This window comes from Cydia fagiglandana, chromosome 11, assembly GCF_963556715.1.
Source record: "Cydia fagiglandana chromosome 11, ilCydFagi1.1, whole genome shotgun sequence".
Lineage (NCBI taxonomy): Eukaryota > Metazoa > Arthropoda > Insecta > Lepidoptera > Tortricidae > Cydia > Cydia fagiglandana.
Window position 1 is genome coordinate 10,158,460 of NC_085942.1, and position 18,762 is coordinate 10,177,221.

Sequence of the window (18,762 nt, forward strand, 5' to 3'; positions counted from 1 at the left end):
TCAACCCCTTTTTCACCACCTTAGGGGATGAATTTTCAAAAACGCTGAAATTAGTTTTCTTGTATTTTAATAATATATCTTTTTGCGAAGTTTCAAATTCCTAGCTTAAAAGAAAACTTTAACCCCATACAAACTTTCATCCCCTTTTTAACCCCCTTAGGGGTTGAATTTCTCAAAATCGCTTCTTATCTCTTGTACACTTTATAATGCAATCTGGTGTGCAAATTTCAACTTTCTGGCTTTTGTAGTTTCGGCTCTGCGTTGATGAATCAGTCAGTCAGGACACTTGCATTTATATATATAGATAGATAGATGATGGTCATAAGGGTTCGGTGGGTGGGGTACAACCGGTTACAAAACAATGAAACTACTTCTTATATTGAACTATTTATATTTAGAAATAATAGACATACTTGAAAACATACACCGGTCACGTCAAAAATGAGACACGCACTCGGGATACTTTATTACTTACACATTCATATCTTACACCTATTTTTATGAAATAGTGAATTCTTTTAAATGCAACCGTAAATAAAAAAGTGCATGTACAAATCAGAACTTATGCCATGGATGAAGATCGTAAGTTACTACAATATGATAATCAAGCAAAATTGACTATTTTAACATTATTGCAAGAAGACATAAAAGCCTGCGATCTTCATGGTCAACCGGCTCATTATATAATTTATTCATTTGCATTTTTGTCTAATGATAATGAATACACAAAAAAATGCAAATAAATATTACACAAGTACCTATCCAAAAATGCTATATAATAGAATATAGTACGAGCCCCGATGCAAATTATTTCGTCTAGTTCCACGCAACAATTTTGTTCATTTTAATAAATTTTACACATGAACATAAAATGACCCACGAATGGGAACCATAATAGCAATGTTTAATGTAGTTTATTTTGATCGTATAATAAAATTGCATGAGACTTTTATTGCTGAAAAAAGGACTGTTCAAAAACGTTGTCCAAATCATATTGTCCTCTCTTACAGCAGTGCTGCATGCATGGGCTCGAAACAAAATTGTCAGTACATTGGCAGAGCCCTATTGCTTTCCCTAGTAATAGCCCTTTTCACATATGTTGTAATCCTACCCGTCAATAAAAAAATGAAAAATCTTTTTTTTTGTCTTTCAGTACAAACGGCATTTCTTGTATTTGGATTTAGTTATTGCAGAGTATTACCATATAAAATTAAATTACATTAGTATAAGCATTAAATATTAGTATTTTTTAAACAAAAACATTATTTTAGAACAAACGCAAGAACCTCAAAAAATGGTCTCACTAGACGAAAACATGTGTATCGGGGCTCGTAAATTAATGTTTATATTCGTCGTTTTGCACAAGTATCTCATGAGACAGCTCGATAACTTTTACCTAACTGTAAATAGTAACATAAATAACACTACACATTTAAAAATTTCGACATATTTAGCCCCAAAAGATAGAACAAACAAACACACCATATAATATACTCGTACCAAATAGCCCATGTGTGTGACACATAGTTTATTTTGTGTCATAAAAGTGACAGCCACTACAATATCTTACACATCCACAAGTCATGGAAAGTAAAATACATAGTGATCCAAAAGACTCGAGCCTTTTAGCTATTTTTTTAGGGCTTGCCTCGTCTCTTGAAGCGTAAAAGCCTTCTACACAATGTAGTAAAAATATAGTAAAAAAGAACCTTTTTTAAACATTTTGTAACACCATTTAACTAAACTAGCCTGTACTTTTATCAGATTAATATAGACCATAATTGTTTTATCGAAGGGTAACCCGTCAATATACTTTGTTTATTTTTAGCATAGAAAATAAAAACAAGTGTATTTTTATTGAAAAAAGCAAAATCCTCAAGTAAGACTACGCAAATACAGACATAAATCATTGGAACGCGATGTTCTGATTTTATTTCAAACTCTTAATTTAAACAACAGTTGTCAGTGCAATTATTGTAAACCCTTATGCAATAAAAAAATCCTTATTCCTAGAAAAAAAAAAACACTTTAAAACATATATTTATATCTTTTTATAAGCCTTTCAGTCCCATGACCCGATGAGACTGACTATAGTATAGAGATGTAAGTATACATACACATATGTATTGCCATTTTTTGGAAGCCAAATACCACTGCTATCAGATTTAGTAAAATTGCAGACATGTAATTCAACTAAATTACAAATACTTCAGAATTTCGTAATGCCGAAAATCACCCTCAATAACATAAGTATTAAAGCTAACTTTCGAAACTGCCCTAATGCCCCTAATAAACTTTCGGTTCGGGAACATTCATAGCTCTTTGCTGAGTTACGTACGTGAGTCGGTCTGTTGTAGTTGGTAAAACATATTAATTTGGTATTTAATTTTCCGAATTTACCTTTATTGTTCAAAATAACTGAGATACCTATTTCAACAACCATGAGACAACTACTTAATTGCATGTATGTTAACCCCGTAAGACTTATCATAAATAAAATCATTCATTTATTTAGACTTATCATAGTTTACCAATTTTTAATTTGAACCTTACTATATAAGTAAATTGGAACTAATTTCGTTTGTTTTAAACAGCAATGAAACAAAAGAAATGCTACTTTATATGGTTCATGAAAGGTTCAAATTAGATTGTCAAGGGATTGACAAAGTATTTTTACAAGCTTTTATTTAGTTTCACCTGTCCCGTTGTCGGTCTGTAATCACATCTTGCAAGTTAAATTGGATCCACTTCCCGGTTTCCGATTGAGCTGAAATTTTGCATGCATGTATAAATAGGATGACAATGCAATACTATAAGAGCTTGTACCAAAAATGGAATTTGTGCCAAAAACTTATTACACATGTAGTCATCATGTAGTCAGTAGTGCATAAACATAATCCATAACCATCGCATTTTCACGGAAACGAATAGACATGAACGTGTTATGAGATTTCAGTCGGTCTCAGTCTTCGATCAACACGGAAGGGAGTCGGCATTCGCACTATTTCCCCTCTGCCGAGGTACAAGATCAACTGTGCATCAACTACTACTACAACTAGCGCGGTGCGTGTTGTGACTCATCGGTACACAATAATGAGATCGATTTTCTATGTATTTCTGTCATCATTACAGATTGTATTTTGTATGTAGTGAGTGAGAAGTGCGACTGTGTGCACGTTTCTTCCGCAAAAAATGGCAGAACTATTTGTACGGTAAGATATCGCTTGAGCTTCTCTCTTCCGACGTGTCGGAAGCCGGTGTTGCTCGAACGTCTCAATACAAAAAGTACTGATTTTGACTGAAACAGCATGTCAGACAGGAACGTTTCCAAGAAAATACGATGGTATATGTACATAGCTTAATCATTAATTGAAGACGCATTTAATTATGTCATGTCAGTTAGTTTAAAAGAAGTCAAATAGGACCCATTACATTTCAAAATGCATAATTAGTTTCAGTTCTTAAAATGCTTAAGAAAATGATAAGACAATGTTTTCACATAAAAAAAAAAGGTTACTACCCGAGACACTGACGTCACGGAAACGTACATAACGGTAACATAACAAACTATCATAAGAGGGATAAGAATAGCGTTTTCAGTTATGTATAAACTAAGCTTGTCCTACCTTTTTAAACCAAAATAATTGTTATAAAATGACTAAAATTCCAAATGATGCCTACTAATACATTACGTTGATAAAGCAATCGAACTTCCAGGGCCCCATTTCTCGAACGATATTAGTCATATATTATTAGGGTCGGTTGCACCAAACTGTTCGTATCGTTAAAGAGTTTGCTAAATTTTTATGTATGGAAAATTTCATAGTAATGCGCTGGGGCGCGCCGGCTGACGTTGATTAGGGCCAGTTGCACCAACCACATTTGACAGACTGGTCAACATCAGCTGGCGCGCCCCGGCGCTTTACTATGAAACTTTCCATACATAAAAATTTAGCGAACTCTTTAACGATACGAACAATTTCGTGCAACCGGCCCTTAGTCTGTCAAATGTGGTTGGTGCAACAGGCCCTTAGTGTGTTGCCATGGTAACCCATACGATTCGACGACAGTTCGTGGACTAATAATATTAGTCTAATATTGTTCGAGAAATGGCGCCCAGATTGTGGTCCCCTCTCCGACTCATATTCAGTTGTAGTGGTGTCTGGCCAAATCGAGATAAAAAAAGGAAAATAAAATACGGACACATTCTGCTTACAAAGAAGAAGGTCCTACTGCTTTCGTCTTATGGGAGGTCATAAACATTATTCAGCGTCGTCGTAACGAACTCTGAAAAAGAAAAACGGTATTTAAATGCAAAAGAAAAAAATATTAGAAGCAAAGATTTATATATTTATGACCTTATTCATAAACGTCTGTAAAATATAACATGCTATAGTCGTTTAACCCTATTTGCCATTGAAACATTTGTGTTTGTTGTTTAACAGAGGTATATATGGTAAGTTTTATGAATAAGGGGGTTGAAGTAGTCCATCATTTTCAAATAAAGGTATGCATGTGGCAATTCAAGTGCGATACATTTTATCCTACGAAAGTACAGCCCCGATCAAGATGGACATCTGAGATTTAAAAAATGTGATTATTCATTATCAGGACTGATTTATAAATCTCACTAACCTCTGCTTCTGACCACGCCTCTTGCTGAGTCTGCGGCCTGAAGAAGGGGCTTGTAAGGTAAAGCGGTTTGTAGTGCCGGGTGCCACTCTTAAACTGCGAGCATCTGTGGATTTGGCTGCTTCCACCTAAAAATTAGGTACAATTTGAAAATGTCAATGTATGTCAAGTCAAAAATAAAATTGTAGATGGCTCATGCTAATTCTTAACTTGAATGGTAAGCAAATAAATATATTTTTAAATAATTTGAACATAATATTAAGTGAATTAGTAGTGATGGTCCATCTCTTTAGACAGATCTACACAGATCAAGCCTGATCATGAAACGAAAATGCTACAGCACTTGAGAAATTTGTCATCAATTCACTAGTTCATAATTATACCAAAGAATAATCAAAATAATAAATTTACTGTTTATAACAAAAAGACATTTAGGTATGCATATCTCATCTCGGAAGCCGCGCGAGCCAATGTTCGATGGTTTGCCGCGCTATATGGAGATGAGGCTTTAGATTAATAAAAAATATTTATATTTATAATTTACCTTTTCCATAAATTTATTGATCAAGTCCGTGCAGTTGAGATTGTTTTCAGGCTCCCAAGAATCAAATTTGTTAGACCATCCTTTCCAATGGATCAGGAACTCTCTTTTGCCATTCTTGCCATGGTGAACCTCTAAGATACGATCAACCTGCAAACCGATAACTATATTTATTAAAAATATTTTTATCACTGATTCTTATCTTACTTTAATAATGAAGCTACATCAAAGATCGATGAACATTACAGATCTGTTCAATTAAGTTTTTAATTAGACAGATCTGTAAAGGTTTTAGGAATAATTGTTTATTTTAAGAAATTTTCCATCTATAAAGTAATGAAAAGCTTGGTCTGTGTTTTTTATAGTCGGTCAAAGAAGTTTGTCAGTAGAAAAATGCGCGGAATTTAAAATTTCTATGGGTAGATAACCCTTTGGGCCTCCATTTTTTAAATTTGCCATTCTTTTCTACTGACGGAAATGGCTTGACAGAGTATAGAAGCCATTATTAGGCTTATAAAAAAACACTCTGAATGTATAAGAATTTAGGATACAATAAAAAGATATTTGTATAATTCATGTCTCACCTCATATTCAGCATTTTCATCAGCATTCTCACTGTCCCACTCAGTTTTGGCTCTTTTAGCCTTCTTAGGGCTTGATTTTTCTTTTTTAGCTCCTCTCTTCTTCCCTTTCTTTGGAGATGATTCTTTTTTCTTAGTTGAACTGCCTTTCTAAAATTAATAAATACCATTTGAATGGATTTAATGGACATTGGGAAAAGTAAACAAATATTATGACAGACTTTACTGCCATTGGACATGCAATGTTAACTATAAATGAATGAAGACTAAGTCTTTCATGCCACTCATTGTAATTAAGTCTCTCCTCCTCATTGCTGAGGGTCATGAAATCCCCGTGGAATCAGCTTCTCTTTGATGGTGTCCCGCCATGGCAATGTGAAGCCCCCATGCAGTTGGGTGTCCAGGATAGAACGGACTTGACCTGCCCACCTTGTTGGGCTATGGCCTCTAGGTTGTTATTATTTATATTTATTTATTGTGACCTTCTGGATAGAAGGTCCACAATGACCAGGATTGGTTATGTGACCAAAAATCTCCAAATTTCTCCTATTGTGGGGTAAACCCAGTGTTGGCAAAATATCAATTCGAATTGACGATTGACGATTGAGGATTGACCGATCAATTCGAATTGACGATTGACGATTGACGAAACTAATTCTAAATCTACTGATTGAAGATTGACGATTACTAATCGTTAATTCGAATTGACCGGTCAATCCTCAATCCTCAATCGTCAATTCGGATTGACGATTACTTTGTATGTACACCTAATGTCCTTTTTATTTAGGCCATTTTTTGAAACTGACCAAATGCGTTCCGAAGCGGTGTCCGAGTTTACCAAAGGTTCCGAAACATGTTTCTGACGGCATTATGAAGGATGTCCTTTTTGGAACATTTTCGGGATTTTCCTTGAAATTAACCGATAGCGTTCAAAATCGATATCTGAGGTGCCCAAAGGTTTCGAAACTTGTTTCCGAGGGAAATATTGAGAGATGCCCTTTTTTAGGACATTTCTAGAAATTACCCGATTGCGTTTAAAATCGATATCTGAGGTAGCCAGAGGTTTCTAAACATCTTTTCGACTGCAATATTGAAAGGTGTCCTGTTTCGGGACATTTTAGTGACATTTTTTGAAAGTGACTGCTTGCATTCAAAATCGATATCTAAGGTGCAAAACATGGTTTCAACGGCAATATTTAGATTCTACCAGGGACAGGAACCGGTTACCTTAACCGGGGTTTTTCATAGGGTTATTTTAGAAGCGGTTGTAAAAACACCTACCATAACGGTAACCGTCTGATAAGGTAACACTTTGATTCGGTAACCGTATCAGATACGGTTAACCTCTGTTACCGGTAACCTAAATAAAAACCCAGTCTATTCAGTTACCTCATTATAAAGTTTTTGACCAGTTCAAATGATTGTAATCTTTATGCACACTTAAATTCAAGTTGTTATTGAATAACCGAGGTTGGCATGAGCGATCTATGAAGCCTCCAGCATAAACAAGTTTTTTTGCCGTTCCTCTGTTTATCTTTATATCTACCTGTGTGGTGTGTTCTTATTATAAATCTTATTATATTATAAATAAAAGAAATAAAGTAAAATAAATAAATAATGTAAATAAAAGTAATTAAATACAATAAATAATATAAATAAAATAAATAAAATAAATAAAATAAATAAAATAAATAAAATAAATAAAATAAATAAAATAAATAAAATAAATAAAATAAATAAAATAAATAAAATAAATAAAATAAATAAAATAAATAAAATAAATAAAATAAATAAAATAAATAAAATAAATAAAATAAATAAAATAAATAAAATAAATAAAATAAATAAAATAAATAAAATAAATAAAATAAATAAAATAAATAAAATAAATAAAATAAATAAAATAAATAAAATAAATAAAATAAATAAAATAAATAAAATAAATAAAATAAATAAAATAAATAAAATAAATAAAATAAATAAAATAAATAAAATAAATAAAATAAATAAAATAAATAAAATAAATAAAATAAATAAAATAAATAAAATAAATAAAATAAATAAAATAAATAAAATAAATAAAATAAATAAAATAAATAAAATAAATAAAATAAATAAAATAAATAAAATAAATAAAATAAATAAAATAAATAAAATAAATAAAATAAATAAAATAAATAAAATAAATAAAATAAATAAAATAAATAAAATAAATAAAATAAATAAAATAAATAAAATAAATAAAATAAATAAAATAAATAAAATAAATAAAATAAATAAAATAAATAAAATAAATAAAATAAATAAAATAAATAAAATAAATAAAATAAATAAAATAAATAAAATAAATAAAATAAATAAAATAAATAAAAATAAAAAGAATAAAAATAAAAAGAATAAAAATAAAAAAAATCAAGTAAATCAAGTAAATAAAATAAATAAGATACATTAAATAAATAATATATAAATAAAAAAAATAAGTACTCCCGGTCCTGTAATAATAAAATTATAGGTCGTCAGTCAATACTGACATCAGGAACATGTTTTCGAACCTCTGGGAACCTCAGATATCGAATTTAAGTCCAGTAAGTAAGTCCCAAAAACTTTAAAATAAATAAGATACATTAAATAAATAATATATAAATAAAAAAAATAAGTACTCCCGGTCCTGTAATAATAAAATTATAGGTCGTCAGTCAATACTGACATCAGGAACATGTTTTCGAACCTCTGGGAACCTCAGATATCGAATTTAAGTCCAGTAAGTAAGTCCCAAAAACTTTTAGGGACCTATGGTCGACATCGATTACGAATATGAACTTAATCGGCCAATTTCGAAAAATGTCCCAAAAAGGGACATCAGTCAATACTGACATCAGGAACATGTTTTCGAACCTCTGGGAACCTCAGATATCGAATTTAAGTCCAGTAAGTAAGTCCCAAAAACTTACACCTTTGAAAAGTAATCTTAGGGACTATGGTTAATCTAGATTGAGAATTGATTTAGTCCGAATTGAGGATTGATGCGTTAATTCAAATTGATTCAATCGGATTGCCGCGTCAATCAGAATTGATTCAATTCGAATTGATCAATCCGGATTGATCAATTCGGATTGACGCGTCAATTCGATTGATCAATCCGGATTGATTTAGTTCAGATTGATGCCAACACTGGGTAAACCCAACATGTCGATTGGGCAATAAAAAATAAAGTAAGAAAGCTACAACATGGATCACTAGTGATCAGTGTGACCACAAGTGCGAGTGAGATGGCTAGATTTACAACTCTGCAAGCACATTGATTTTGGCCCAACAATAGTACGAGTTACACAGTTTTATACCTGGTAAATATATGTAAAGTTCTCCACAAATATGTAATAGTTATACTCGCAGTTGCAATAATGTATAGACTCACAACATTAATGTATTTACAGAAATTCCATCTATGGATAAAGTAAGGATGCTAAGCACAAATAATTTTGTACATAGATCCACCTGTTCCTATTTCTATTGTATGTGTTCCTATCTATATTGCTGTCCCACTTGCACAGTGACAGTGACCACCAGCATCATGGGTGAGACAGCAATATAATTATGCACATTCAATCAAGATAAGAAGTGGGTCAATATACAAAAATTGTTTGTGCTTAGCATCCTTACTTTAGCTATAGTCAAACTAAACGCTAGTCTACCAATCAAGAACTAAATCGCAAATGCTTATGAAAACAATTTCATATTGTATACTTACTTCCTCATGATATTTGCTGATGAGCTCAGGGCAAGAAAGAGTATTTTCAGGTTCCCAAGTGTCACTGTCAGCAGAATAACCCTTCCAGCGAATGAGATAATGCAATTTCCCTTTGATCTTCTTAGAGTCAACCACTTTTTCCACCTTTAAAAAAATGCCATATTAGGTACATTACCAGAACATGATTCCACACTAAAGTAAAAAGTCTAAAGGCGTGTCTCCATATTGCGCGGCAAACAATCGAACATTGGCTCGCGAGGCAGCCGCGCGCAATGGATACCGGGTTGGCTCGTGAGCCAACTCGATCTGATCGTGTTATAGGTCCACTACACGATGGGCCAACGCCGGCCACTCCAAGGGACGCATTTATGCGTTAAAGGGAGCAAGTGATATTCCTATCTCATTCTACCGCATCGCGGCGTCCCTTGGAGTGGCCGGCGTTGGCCCATCGTGTAGAGCCATTAGCTCGCGAGCCAACCTGATATCCATTGCGCGCGGCTGCCTCGCGAGCCAATGTTCGATAGTTTGCCTCGCAATATGGAGACAGGCCATACTAGTGAGCTAAAACTTAAGTACCTCGTATTCTTCTTCGGCATCATTATCCTCTTTCTCCGATTTTCTTTTCTTGCTTTTGCTTTTAGCAGACTTCCCCTTTTTAGTCACTTCTTTTTCTTCGGATTCGCCTCTGGGTTCAGCGTCAGACTCGCTAAGTTTATCATTTTGATCAGAGTGTGTATCAGACCGATCATCATTTATTACCGACCCGTTGGCAGATGAAATGCCATCGTCGTCCGCACGGCTTTTCGATACTTTACGCATTGTAAATTTCTTGAAATAAACAATTATGGCTAAGAACCTTCAAGTGGTTTGTAAACACTGATGAACAACACGAAGTCTCAGTGAAATTAGAACGCCGAAAATATACGTCGAATACGCAATAGGAGGGAAAAAGTAAAACGGCTTGGCTTGCTTTGCTTGTTTATCTTTTTTAAATTCATGTTCAAATTCTAGTTTTTTAGTCTCAATGGTTTAAGGATAGTTTACACGGTCGCGTTGGGTCAACATAAAACACTGGCAACTAGCAACTATATGTAGCAACACAGTGACACTGACAATTGACATATTATTGTCTGTGGTTAACCTACAATTCCGTGAGACTGATTGAAGAGATGAGTAGAAATAGAAACTAAACAAGGTTTATTCGAATTCTGAGCCATGACAAGTAGAAGTAATAACTATAAAAATTCCCGAATGAATTACAATTTTCAAAATGAATCTTTTGAAAGTAAAGGTACTAAACCTACCCGAGAAGCATCATCTATTTTGGAAGTTCTCGTTTTAATGATAGTGCACATTTGCAAGAAGGTACTGTTCTTCGACACCAATTTAAAAATAGCAGTTTATTTAGGTGCTCTTTTCTTGATTTCACTTATGGCGGACAGTCTAACGTTTCCGAAAACTTATTTCTCAAGGAGTGATAATATATTCAACCAATATTTTGTTAAAATTGGATGGTTTTGGACCTTATTTATGACGGTGCCCTACGTTTTATTGACATCCTACACCACTTGTTGTGGAAATAGAAGACTCATAGCTACGGCACACTTATCGAGATTGGCGATTGCTACATTTTTTTGGTACACATGGACAATGATCTTTAATGTTATTGAAACCAAATATGGACGTTGCAATATGAAGAATGTAGACAACAAAGTAATGTGTTTAAAAAACGGGGGCTTTTGGAATGGATTTGATATATCAGGTCATTGTTTCATTCTTATATATTCAAGTTTAGTGATGATAGAAGAGACCAGGGCCATAAATGGATGGGAAAGAATAAAAGATTACATCAGAGATGAGAAACATGCACGAAGTATAGATGATAAATCTGTAAGCATGAATCCTCTAAGAAAGATTTCAGCTGCGGAACTAGAGGTTGTAAAAACATCCTATGAAAAATGGACACCCTATGTGAGAGGATTTTTAATTGCAACAACTTTGCTTCAAATACTGTGGGATGTGATGCTTGTGTCTACGATTCTTTATTACCATATTATGGTGGAGAAATTCATCAGTGGTGTAATAGCTATATTTACATGGTTTGTGACCTATAGAGTTTGGTATACAATACCAAATATACTTCCTAATTTACCAGGAGATGGCACATTCAAGTATAACAAAACAAAATTGACACCAACTCCTACATTCAGAAAAAGAAGCACTACAAATGGTAAACATTTTATGGGGATGCCTATCAACCGTCAGGATACCACAGAGACTGCATCAGAGGAAAAAAGATAATCTGAAGTAGTTAATAGGAATAAGCAAGGCAAATATGCATTACTTATGTTTCATCTCAAGTAGTTGGTTGTAGCATTTTATGGGATTTAACGTAATTGATAGTCTAATACGTATATCAAGGGTACCTGGATTCAAGTTTAAAATCTTGTTATTAGTAAAGTAGGTGAACTGGGTGCAGTGGTTAAGATAAGAAACAACTTTATTAAGAAAGATAACTTTTTAAATTTGCACAATTTCTATATTAAATCAAAAGAGATTTCACTTTGACAACTATTTATTGATTTTAAATAAATATTTAAGAAATAAAAGTTCTTATACAAACTACTAATACTGTTTCTTTTATATAGTATAAATATTCTTCAAATATTCATTAGTAACATAATCCTTCATTAACGAAGAAGTTTTCTGAAAACATATAATACTGCAATGACAATGCCAAGTGATGCTGCTCCAGCGGCACCAACATATGCTGGGGGTTGGGAAGTTATGATCATCTTTATATGGAATGGTAAAGTTGGCACAGTCTTCTTAAATGATTCTCTTTGTTGGACACGATGATAATAACTTTCTATTAGGGGACGTTTGCCTTGAGTCCAGAATCTGCCTTCAAGGCCTAGTTCCCACAAACGATGCAAAAGTATTGCCAAATCGACATCAGCTATGCTGAATTGTTCACAGCACAACCAAGTGTCTAAAAATAGAAAAAAAAAAGATTTAGTACCTATACAATACATTATCCCATTTGTCTTACTCCAAAATAATTGTATGCAAATTACCTTCATTTTGTTCTTTCAACTGCTCCTCAACCACAGCTAAAACTTGGTCAACAATGTTTAATACTTTTAAATATTCTTCTTCACTAGTAAGTATTTCATGTTTTCTGTCCTGAATTTCTGCTTTGTACAGCAGAATGCCTCTTGCTTTTGGATTTTCTTCAGCTAATTTTCTTAGGTTTTTGGAACTGCCTAAGTCCCCGCCTGAAATAATATGAATAGTATAAATATTATCATTACACATTTTAAACAAAACAAATTAAAAAAATAGTATACTTTTTTACTAATTGTTACTCACTTTTTAGGACTTCTCTGACAGGCAAAATAAAAGGCAACTTAGGCCTGCCACACAACTGAGGGTGAAAGAAAGAACCCACAGTAATAACACCTGCTGGTAGTGCGTCTATCAGGTCACGGAATTTGTTTATGTTATTTAAAACCTTTCTATCCGTCGACACATTAACTAGTGGAGGAAGTTCTAAAATAAAACCAAACATATTAGCTAGACGTTTAGAAGGGAAGAAGAATTGTTTGTCATGATGCCTCGGAGGGATGCTGCAATTACTCAGGAGTGTCAAGAACTAGTACACATAGTCTTAAAAAATTGATAAGCATAACCCATAATTACGTACTAGGATCTAAATAGTCCTCCAAGTAATCAAGGATTCTTGTTGAATCTGGGATGATGTCATTATTCACTTTAAGTACAGGAATTTCTCCTCGTGGGTTAATATCAAGAAACCAGGAAGAATATTGTTCTCCTTTGGTGATATCAAGCAGTAGTGGTTCAAACTCTACATTTTTTTCATATAACGCCATTAACACCTGTAAAAAAACAAATAGGTAAAATTAATAATGTATTTCATAAATAAGATCAGATAATTTTATTCTGTAATTTCAGACAGATAATCATGATTTATTTATAATTACATTACACAGATATTTCGAGGTCATTTAATGATAAGATATAATCTAAAGTGGAGGAGAGATGATTCACGAATTCTTACCTTTTGAGAATAAAAGCTGTAGTAGTTGCAGTATAGAAAGATATTGGTTCCATTATTAACAGATTTCGCACTTCCTTTCGGTAATGGTAATTTTTCAAGGTACTTTTGAACATAATGCATGATTAGATATATTTATTGTTTAGGCGCACCAGGCAGTTCCAACTTATTTACCTACAAAAAGTAATAAAAAGTTAAGAAACCCATGACATAAAGTATTAAGTTTTGTTAGGCGGCTTTTTCAGATCAAATAAGAAAGACCAACCTACAGAAACTAAAATCAGGTGACATTCGACCATAAACATTTTTTTTTTAATTCACATTAGTTTGTGCGCTGTACACACGACCGGGCTCATCCATCTATTATATTATATCATCCTCTTTCTGTCAGAAAACAGCTAAAATATTATACATTGCAGGAGTTTTATGATGATACCTTTTTCTTGAAATAAATAGGAAACCAGTGGCCTATTTTATAAAGCTACAATTTACAAGCGGAAGTCTCTTTCTAACCCTATGTGTTAGAACGAGACTTCCGCTTGTAACTTGTAGCTCTATAAAATAGGCCACAGAAATCGTGTAGTATTTATAATGTAATTATGTAATAGATTTAATGCTGTTATTAAATTTTAACTGCCTATCGACTGTGCAATGTATACAATACGGGTTAATAATATAATTTGGCCAGGGACTCCCTCATTTTAGACAGAGAAATTTTACCGTTTTTTTTGTGATACGATACTTGTACGATACGCTGATACGCTGGCCTATGTATACAACGCCTTAACCAAGAGTGAGGCCAAAATTGGCAATTAACGCCAATTTACTTGCTTCTATAAATTATCTGTATTCTTGCTGTGTTTATGGTTATTAGCAGAATGAGGCATAGAGTAACTTATATATACTGGAATGAGGTGGTGGGTGGTGTTTTTATGGATTTATTTCTTTGATAAACATAGTTATTGTGCTTAATTATCAAAATATAATACCACTCCAACATTCTATTCTGTTTATCTAGACAAATTCAAGCTTATGCTTCTCGTAATATGTCAACGTAAGCTCTCAATTTAAAGTTACATGATCTTAGCTTGTGATACAGTAACTCAAACTGAAAATGGAGGCATCCAATAACACTGACGCCGTGAATCTTGGCGTTGGTGAAGTTGAGGCCGAAATAGGAGAGGAATTGAAACAGCTCGAAGAAGGAAAAGATTATGATACACGCAGCGAAGTATCCAGCTCATCTTCAAGTGATTCAAGCTCTCCAAGCATAAGTACCGCCAGTTCGAAGTCAAAAGAAAGACGCGCAAATCGTAAACGTACCAAGTCAGAAAGCCATTCTCCGATACAAACTAAAAGGACACGCATTACAGCCGCCAACAATAAAACAAAGACCTATGATTACATGACAAAACTGAATTATTTATTCAGAGATACAAGATTCTTTTTAATTAAGTCAAATAATGCTGAAAATATTACACTATCCAAAGCTAAAGGTGTGTGGTCAACTTTACCACAAAATGAAGCAAATTTAAACCAGGCTTATAGAGAGTCAAGAAATGTGCTCTTAATATTTTCAGTGAAAGAAAGTGGTAAGTTTGCAGGATTTGCGCGTCTGAGCAGCGAGTCCAGAAGAGATGTGCCGCCCATATCCTGGGTACTGCCGCCAGGATTATCTGCGAAAGTACTGGACGGGGTATTCAAAGTTGACTGGATCTGCCGCAAGGAGCTGCCATTCAGTAGCACTCTGCATTTGTACAACCCTTGGAATGAAGGCAAACCTGTAAAAATTGGACGTGATGGTCAAGAAATTGAGCCAAAAGTTGCTGAAGAATTATGCAGATTATTCCCAGAAGATGAAGGTATTGAAATGACACCAATACTCCGTAAGTCTAAAGAGGCATCTAAAAAAGCTTACTTAAAGAGTGGTGGCAATTATAGAACATATAGAGCCCCACTGCTGACAAGAGGTTCTAATTTTCGAGCAAGGCTGAACACATCATCTAGGAGCAGGCGTAAAATTTTTATGCCGCCAAGGAACAGACTATCATCTGGTTCATACAAAAGAAGGTCTCCATCACCATACATGCGTGATAGGCTGCCCCTGTGGTTTACACGCGGTCGAGACAGCTACAGCAGCAGTAGCTCAGCAGCAGCAGAGGCATATGTGGCTGAGTATATGCGATCTATGCATCATCAGCTCCCACCGTTGCCATATGTGCCTCCTCCAGGATTCAGTGGCGCACTTGCCTCATACGATGGTCTGCCTCCACCACCCCCGCCGCCTCCGCCACGCTACTATGACGCGCCGTTAGCGGATTATCCCCGATCAGTGCTAGTGTATGATAAGAGGTCCTATGAACGTTCAGTGGATGAGTTTCTGTGGCGCACGTCTGACCGTTCGCGCGGTCGTAGCCGCGATCGTGACTCCCACAGATCTTATCGTGACCGACGGTAAAGCCTGTATCACCACCGATGTATTAAATAATTAATTATTACTAATAAATAAAAATTGTGTTTGAACTTTGAACTTTATTGGCTTGAAAATATAAAGTTGGTGTGTGTGATGAACCTTTTGATGGACAATGTTTACAGTTTGGACTATTTTGAATTAATTTAGCCCGTGTTTTAATGGGACATTCAAGCTGCAAGACCAAGCAGATGGAGAAGAGCTTTTTATAAATCCTTATTGTATTCAATAAGGCAAATTGAACAAAAATCATTGTTTTGATCTAGTTGATAAGAATTTAAACTCCAACCTTGATGAGCGTAATTTGTGATTTACAAGGGTGAAATGTTGATAGGTACTTGAGGTTTACACTTATTTATTATCTGTATGGTTTTTGCTTAAAGCCCCTTATTACTCACTAACTCTACCACTTTTGAAAGGATGTTACATTTATATATATATATATATATATATATATACAGCACAATACTGCTCGCAATATTTAAAATGTGATCAGATAGGTAACAGCAAAACATCAGTTCAGTGCAGTATGAATTTTCTATAAATGTTTGATCCCATACTACCTACTGGGTACAGTGATAATCAAATAAATTTTGACACTCAAAAGTGGCCAAATACATCAGAAATCATCCTTATTTCTATGGTAACAAAGGTGTGTAACAGTATATTATTTGCCCATTAGTCTGTCACTGTCTATTTGATGCTCACTGAACTTTTTATTATATTTTTGTGCCAAAAACTTTTTCAAATAACGCTTTGCCGTCATGAAGCCTGTGTGGCCTTTATCACTTCTGAGTAAAATGTTCTTTGCACTATTAGTTAGTTCGTAAATTTTCAAAATGTAATTCTTCTATTTAAATTCCTTGTATAAAATTCTTTAGGAGTAAGTTTCGTTATTAAACTCAGTAGAGCAGATTCCTTCAGAGTAGAGATGGGCCAATTTTTTATCTTGTTTAACTTATTGCAACCATGTAATGTAAAATGTAAGCTCCTCCAGAAATTTTTAAGTACTCGCTTCCATCACGTTACGTTTTTCCATTGTCATTAAAACACAATAGCCGCCCGCCACCCCCCACTTTCAACTCTCGCCATCAGTCCACCACCACATTCGAAAAGAAATGAATAAAGTCAAGGGACTCGATATGTTAATCATCACATTTAAAAAAAATGTTAATCACTACTTTATTCCCTGTCATCTAAAGCAGCGGTCAGCAACCAGCGGCCCACGAACCTCTCCCTTGCGGCCCGCGAGCCTCCCTGGCTATTTCGTATGTAATATTTGTCAATATACAATAACGACAATGTCTGATAAAGTCATAAATATAAACAAAGTGCGGCCCGCGTCCACTTCGCTAACTGCTATGTGGCCCTTGGCTACTAAAAGGTTGCCGACCGCTGATCTAAAGCGACGGCCGTTCGTTTCGTTCTTAGGTGGACGGCAAGTATACTTAAAATAAAAAAGCCAAAAACATAGTTAACTCAGAGGTTGGAAGTTTAAATTCTTATCTTCGATAAAAAAAAAAGATGGTTCCAACGAGGACCTATGTATAGACTGGCATTTATACAACGTCATGTTGTGTTGATCTGTGATATATTTCCACCTATTAAGGACTTATAAACTTATACACTCATTTTATTAGTAATTCTCTTTAGTAATATTAAACCCATCGTATGTAGGTGTAGGAAGTTAACATTTACCATATACCTTTTTCCTTGAACCAAAATAATCTTGCTTACCTTATTAAGCCAATTAAATTAGATTTTTCCAGGAATTAATTCCCAGCAAGCTGGAAATCGTCTTCTCATATCTTCATTTGGTTCTAAATTAGCGTAAACCGAGTTTGCTCCATTCCAGGAGTAGTGGAAAAAATTTTGCTCCTTTTCAGTTTTTTGCTTGTAGTTCAAAAACTGTACGTCCGACGGAAAATTTGCTCTAATCATGATAATAATTGACAGCTGAGGATCCGAAAGATACATTAATATGAGTTCGTAGTCAAAGATTGTAAAAAAACCGGGCAAGTGCGAGTCGGACTCGCGCACGAAGGGTACCATACCATAATGCAAAAAAAAAACCAAAAAAAGCAAAAAAAAAACGGTCACCCATCCAAGTACTGACCACTCCCGACGTTGCTTAACTTTGGTCAAAAATCACGTTTGTTGTATGGGAGCCCCATTTAAATCTTTATTTTATTCTGTTTTTAGTATTTGTTGTTATAGCGGCAACAGAAATACATCATCTGTGAAAATTTCAACTGTCTAGCTATCACGGTTCGTGAGATACAGCCTGGTGACAGACGGACGGACGGACGGACAGCGAAGTCTTAGTAATAGGGTCCCGTTTTACCCTTTGGGTACGGAACCCTAAAAATGAAAAACAACCTTGCTGGTAGTAACATTGATTTTGACGGTGGGTTCCTTCTACATTGAGTGGTTTTGTCAATCAAAGGTAAAATGTATCTCCCAAGGCCCCCAAAATTTATCCACACCTCCTGGGATGCAGCAAGCTCGGATTATACGAATTTAGGACCTAATGAAGGTATTAATAGTTATTTGTTTTACAAGGGGGCAAAATTGTTGTTTAACCGCTCGTGCTAATATTGATACCCGAGCAAGCGAAAGATTCCAAAATTGAACCACAAGCGTAGCGAGTGGTTCGAAAAATGGAATCTTGAGCGTTGCGAGGGTTTCAAAGCACCAGGGTTAAACAAAATT

At 34.4% G+C, this 18,762-nt stretch overlaps 5 protein-coding genes across 5 annotated transcripts in view; 2 read left to right on the plus strand and 3 right to left on the minus strand.

Moving 5' to 3' along the window:
* The window catches only part of LOC134668980 (dehydrogenase/reductase SDR family member 4), a 206,094-nt gene that overhangs the window by 119,294 nt on the left and 68,038 nt on the right, over positions 1–18,762 (minus strand). The window lies entirely within an intron of this gene.
* LOC134668981 (heterochromatin protein 1-like) lies at positions 368–10,465 on the minus strand. The gene is made up of 7 exons (XM_063526496.1): positions 10,079–10,465; positions 9,503–9,646; positions 5,758–5,904; positions 5,177–5,323; positions 4,636–4,760; positions 4,217–4,287; positions 368–2,767 (listed from the first exon to the last, which is right to left on the minus strand). Exons 1-6 carry the CDS (start codon positions 10,319–10,321, stop codon positions 4,263–4,265), a joined length of 831 nt encoding a protein of 276 aa, XP_063382566.1. The 5' UTR covers positions 10,322–10,465; the 3' UTR covers positions 368–2,767; positions 4,217–4,262.
* On the plus strand, positions 10,635–12,127 carry LOC134668915 (acyl-coenzyme A diphosphatase FITM2). The gene has a single exon (XM_063526417.1). The coding sequence runs from the start codon at positions 10,718–10,720 to the stop codon at positions 11,801–11,803; it is 1,086 nt and encodes a 361-aa protein (XP_063382487.1). The 5' UTR covers positions 10,635–10,717; the 3' UTR covers positions 11,804–12,127.
* Positions 12,060–13,829, minus strand: LOC134668916 (ganglioside-induced differentiation-associated protein 1). Its single transcript, XM_063526418.1, has 5 exons — positions 13,584–13,829; positions 13,209–13,401; positions 12,875–13,054; positions 12,580–12,780; positions 12,060–12,494 (listed from the first exon to the last, which is right to left on the minus strand). Exons 1-5 carry the CDS (start codon positions 13,701–13,703, stop codon positions 12,193–12,195), a joined length of 996 nt encoding a protein of 331 aa, XP_063382488.1. The 5' UTR covers positions 13,704–13,829; the 3' UTR covers positions 12,060–12,192.
* On the plus strand, positions 14,495–16,103 carry LOC134668974 (YTH domain-containing protein 1). Its single transcript, XM_063526488.1, has one exon. It carries the CDS (start codon positions 14,695–14,697, stop codon positions 16,036–16,038), a length of 1,344 nt encoding a protein of 447 aa, XP_063382558.1. The 5' UTR covers positions 14,495–14,694; the 3' UTR covers positions 16,039–16,103.

What these genes read in the sequence shown, in the direction of transcription:
- LOC134668981 (XM_063526496.1), bottom strand. Translation starts at nt 10,321, where the DNA reads ATGCGTAAAGTATCGAAAAGCCGTGCGGACGACGATGGCATTTCATCT. An exon ending in TCAGCAAATATCATGAGGAA is followed by an intron (nt 5,905 to 9,502) that starts GTAAGTATACAA and finishes TATTAATTTTAG; the next exon opens with AAAGGCAGTTCAACTAAGAA. An exon ending in AGGCGTGGTCAGAAGCAGAG is followed by an intron (nt 4,288 to 4,635) that starts GTTAGTGAGATT and finishes TTTCTTTTTCAG; the next exon opens with AGTTCGTTACGACGACGCTG.
- LOC134668915 (XM_063526417.1), top strand. Translation starts at nt 10,718, where the DNA reads ATGACAAGTAGAAGTAATAACTATAAAAATTCCCGAATGAATTACAAT.
- LOC134668916 (XM_063526418.1), bottom strand. Translation starts at nt 13,703, where the DNA reads ATGCATTATGTTCAAAAGTACCTTGAAAAATTACCATTACCGAAAGGA. An exon ending in GGAGGACTATTTAGATCCTA is followed by an intron (nt 13,055 to 13,208) that starts GTACGTAATTAT and finishes GTTTTATTTTAG; the next exon opens with AACTTCCTCCACTAGTTAAT. An exon ending in TGTCAGAGAAGTCCTAAAAA is followed by an intron (nt 12,781 to 12,874) that starts GTGAGTAACAAT and finishes ATATTATTTCAG; the next exon opens with GCGGGGACTTAGGCAGTTCC.
- LOC134668974 (XM_063526488.1), top strand. Translation starts at nt 14,695, where the DNA reads ATGGAGGCATCCAATAACACTGACGCCGTGAATCTTGGCGTTGGTGAA.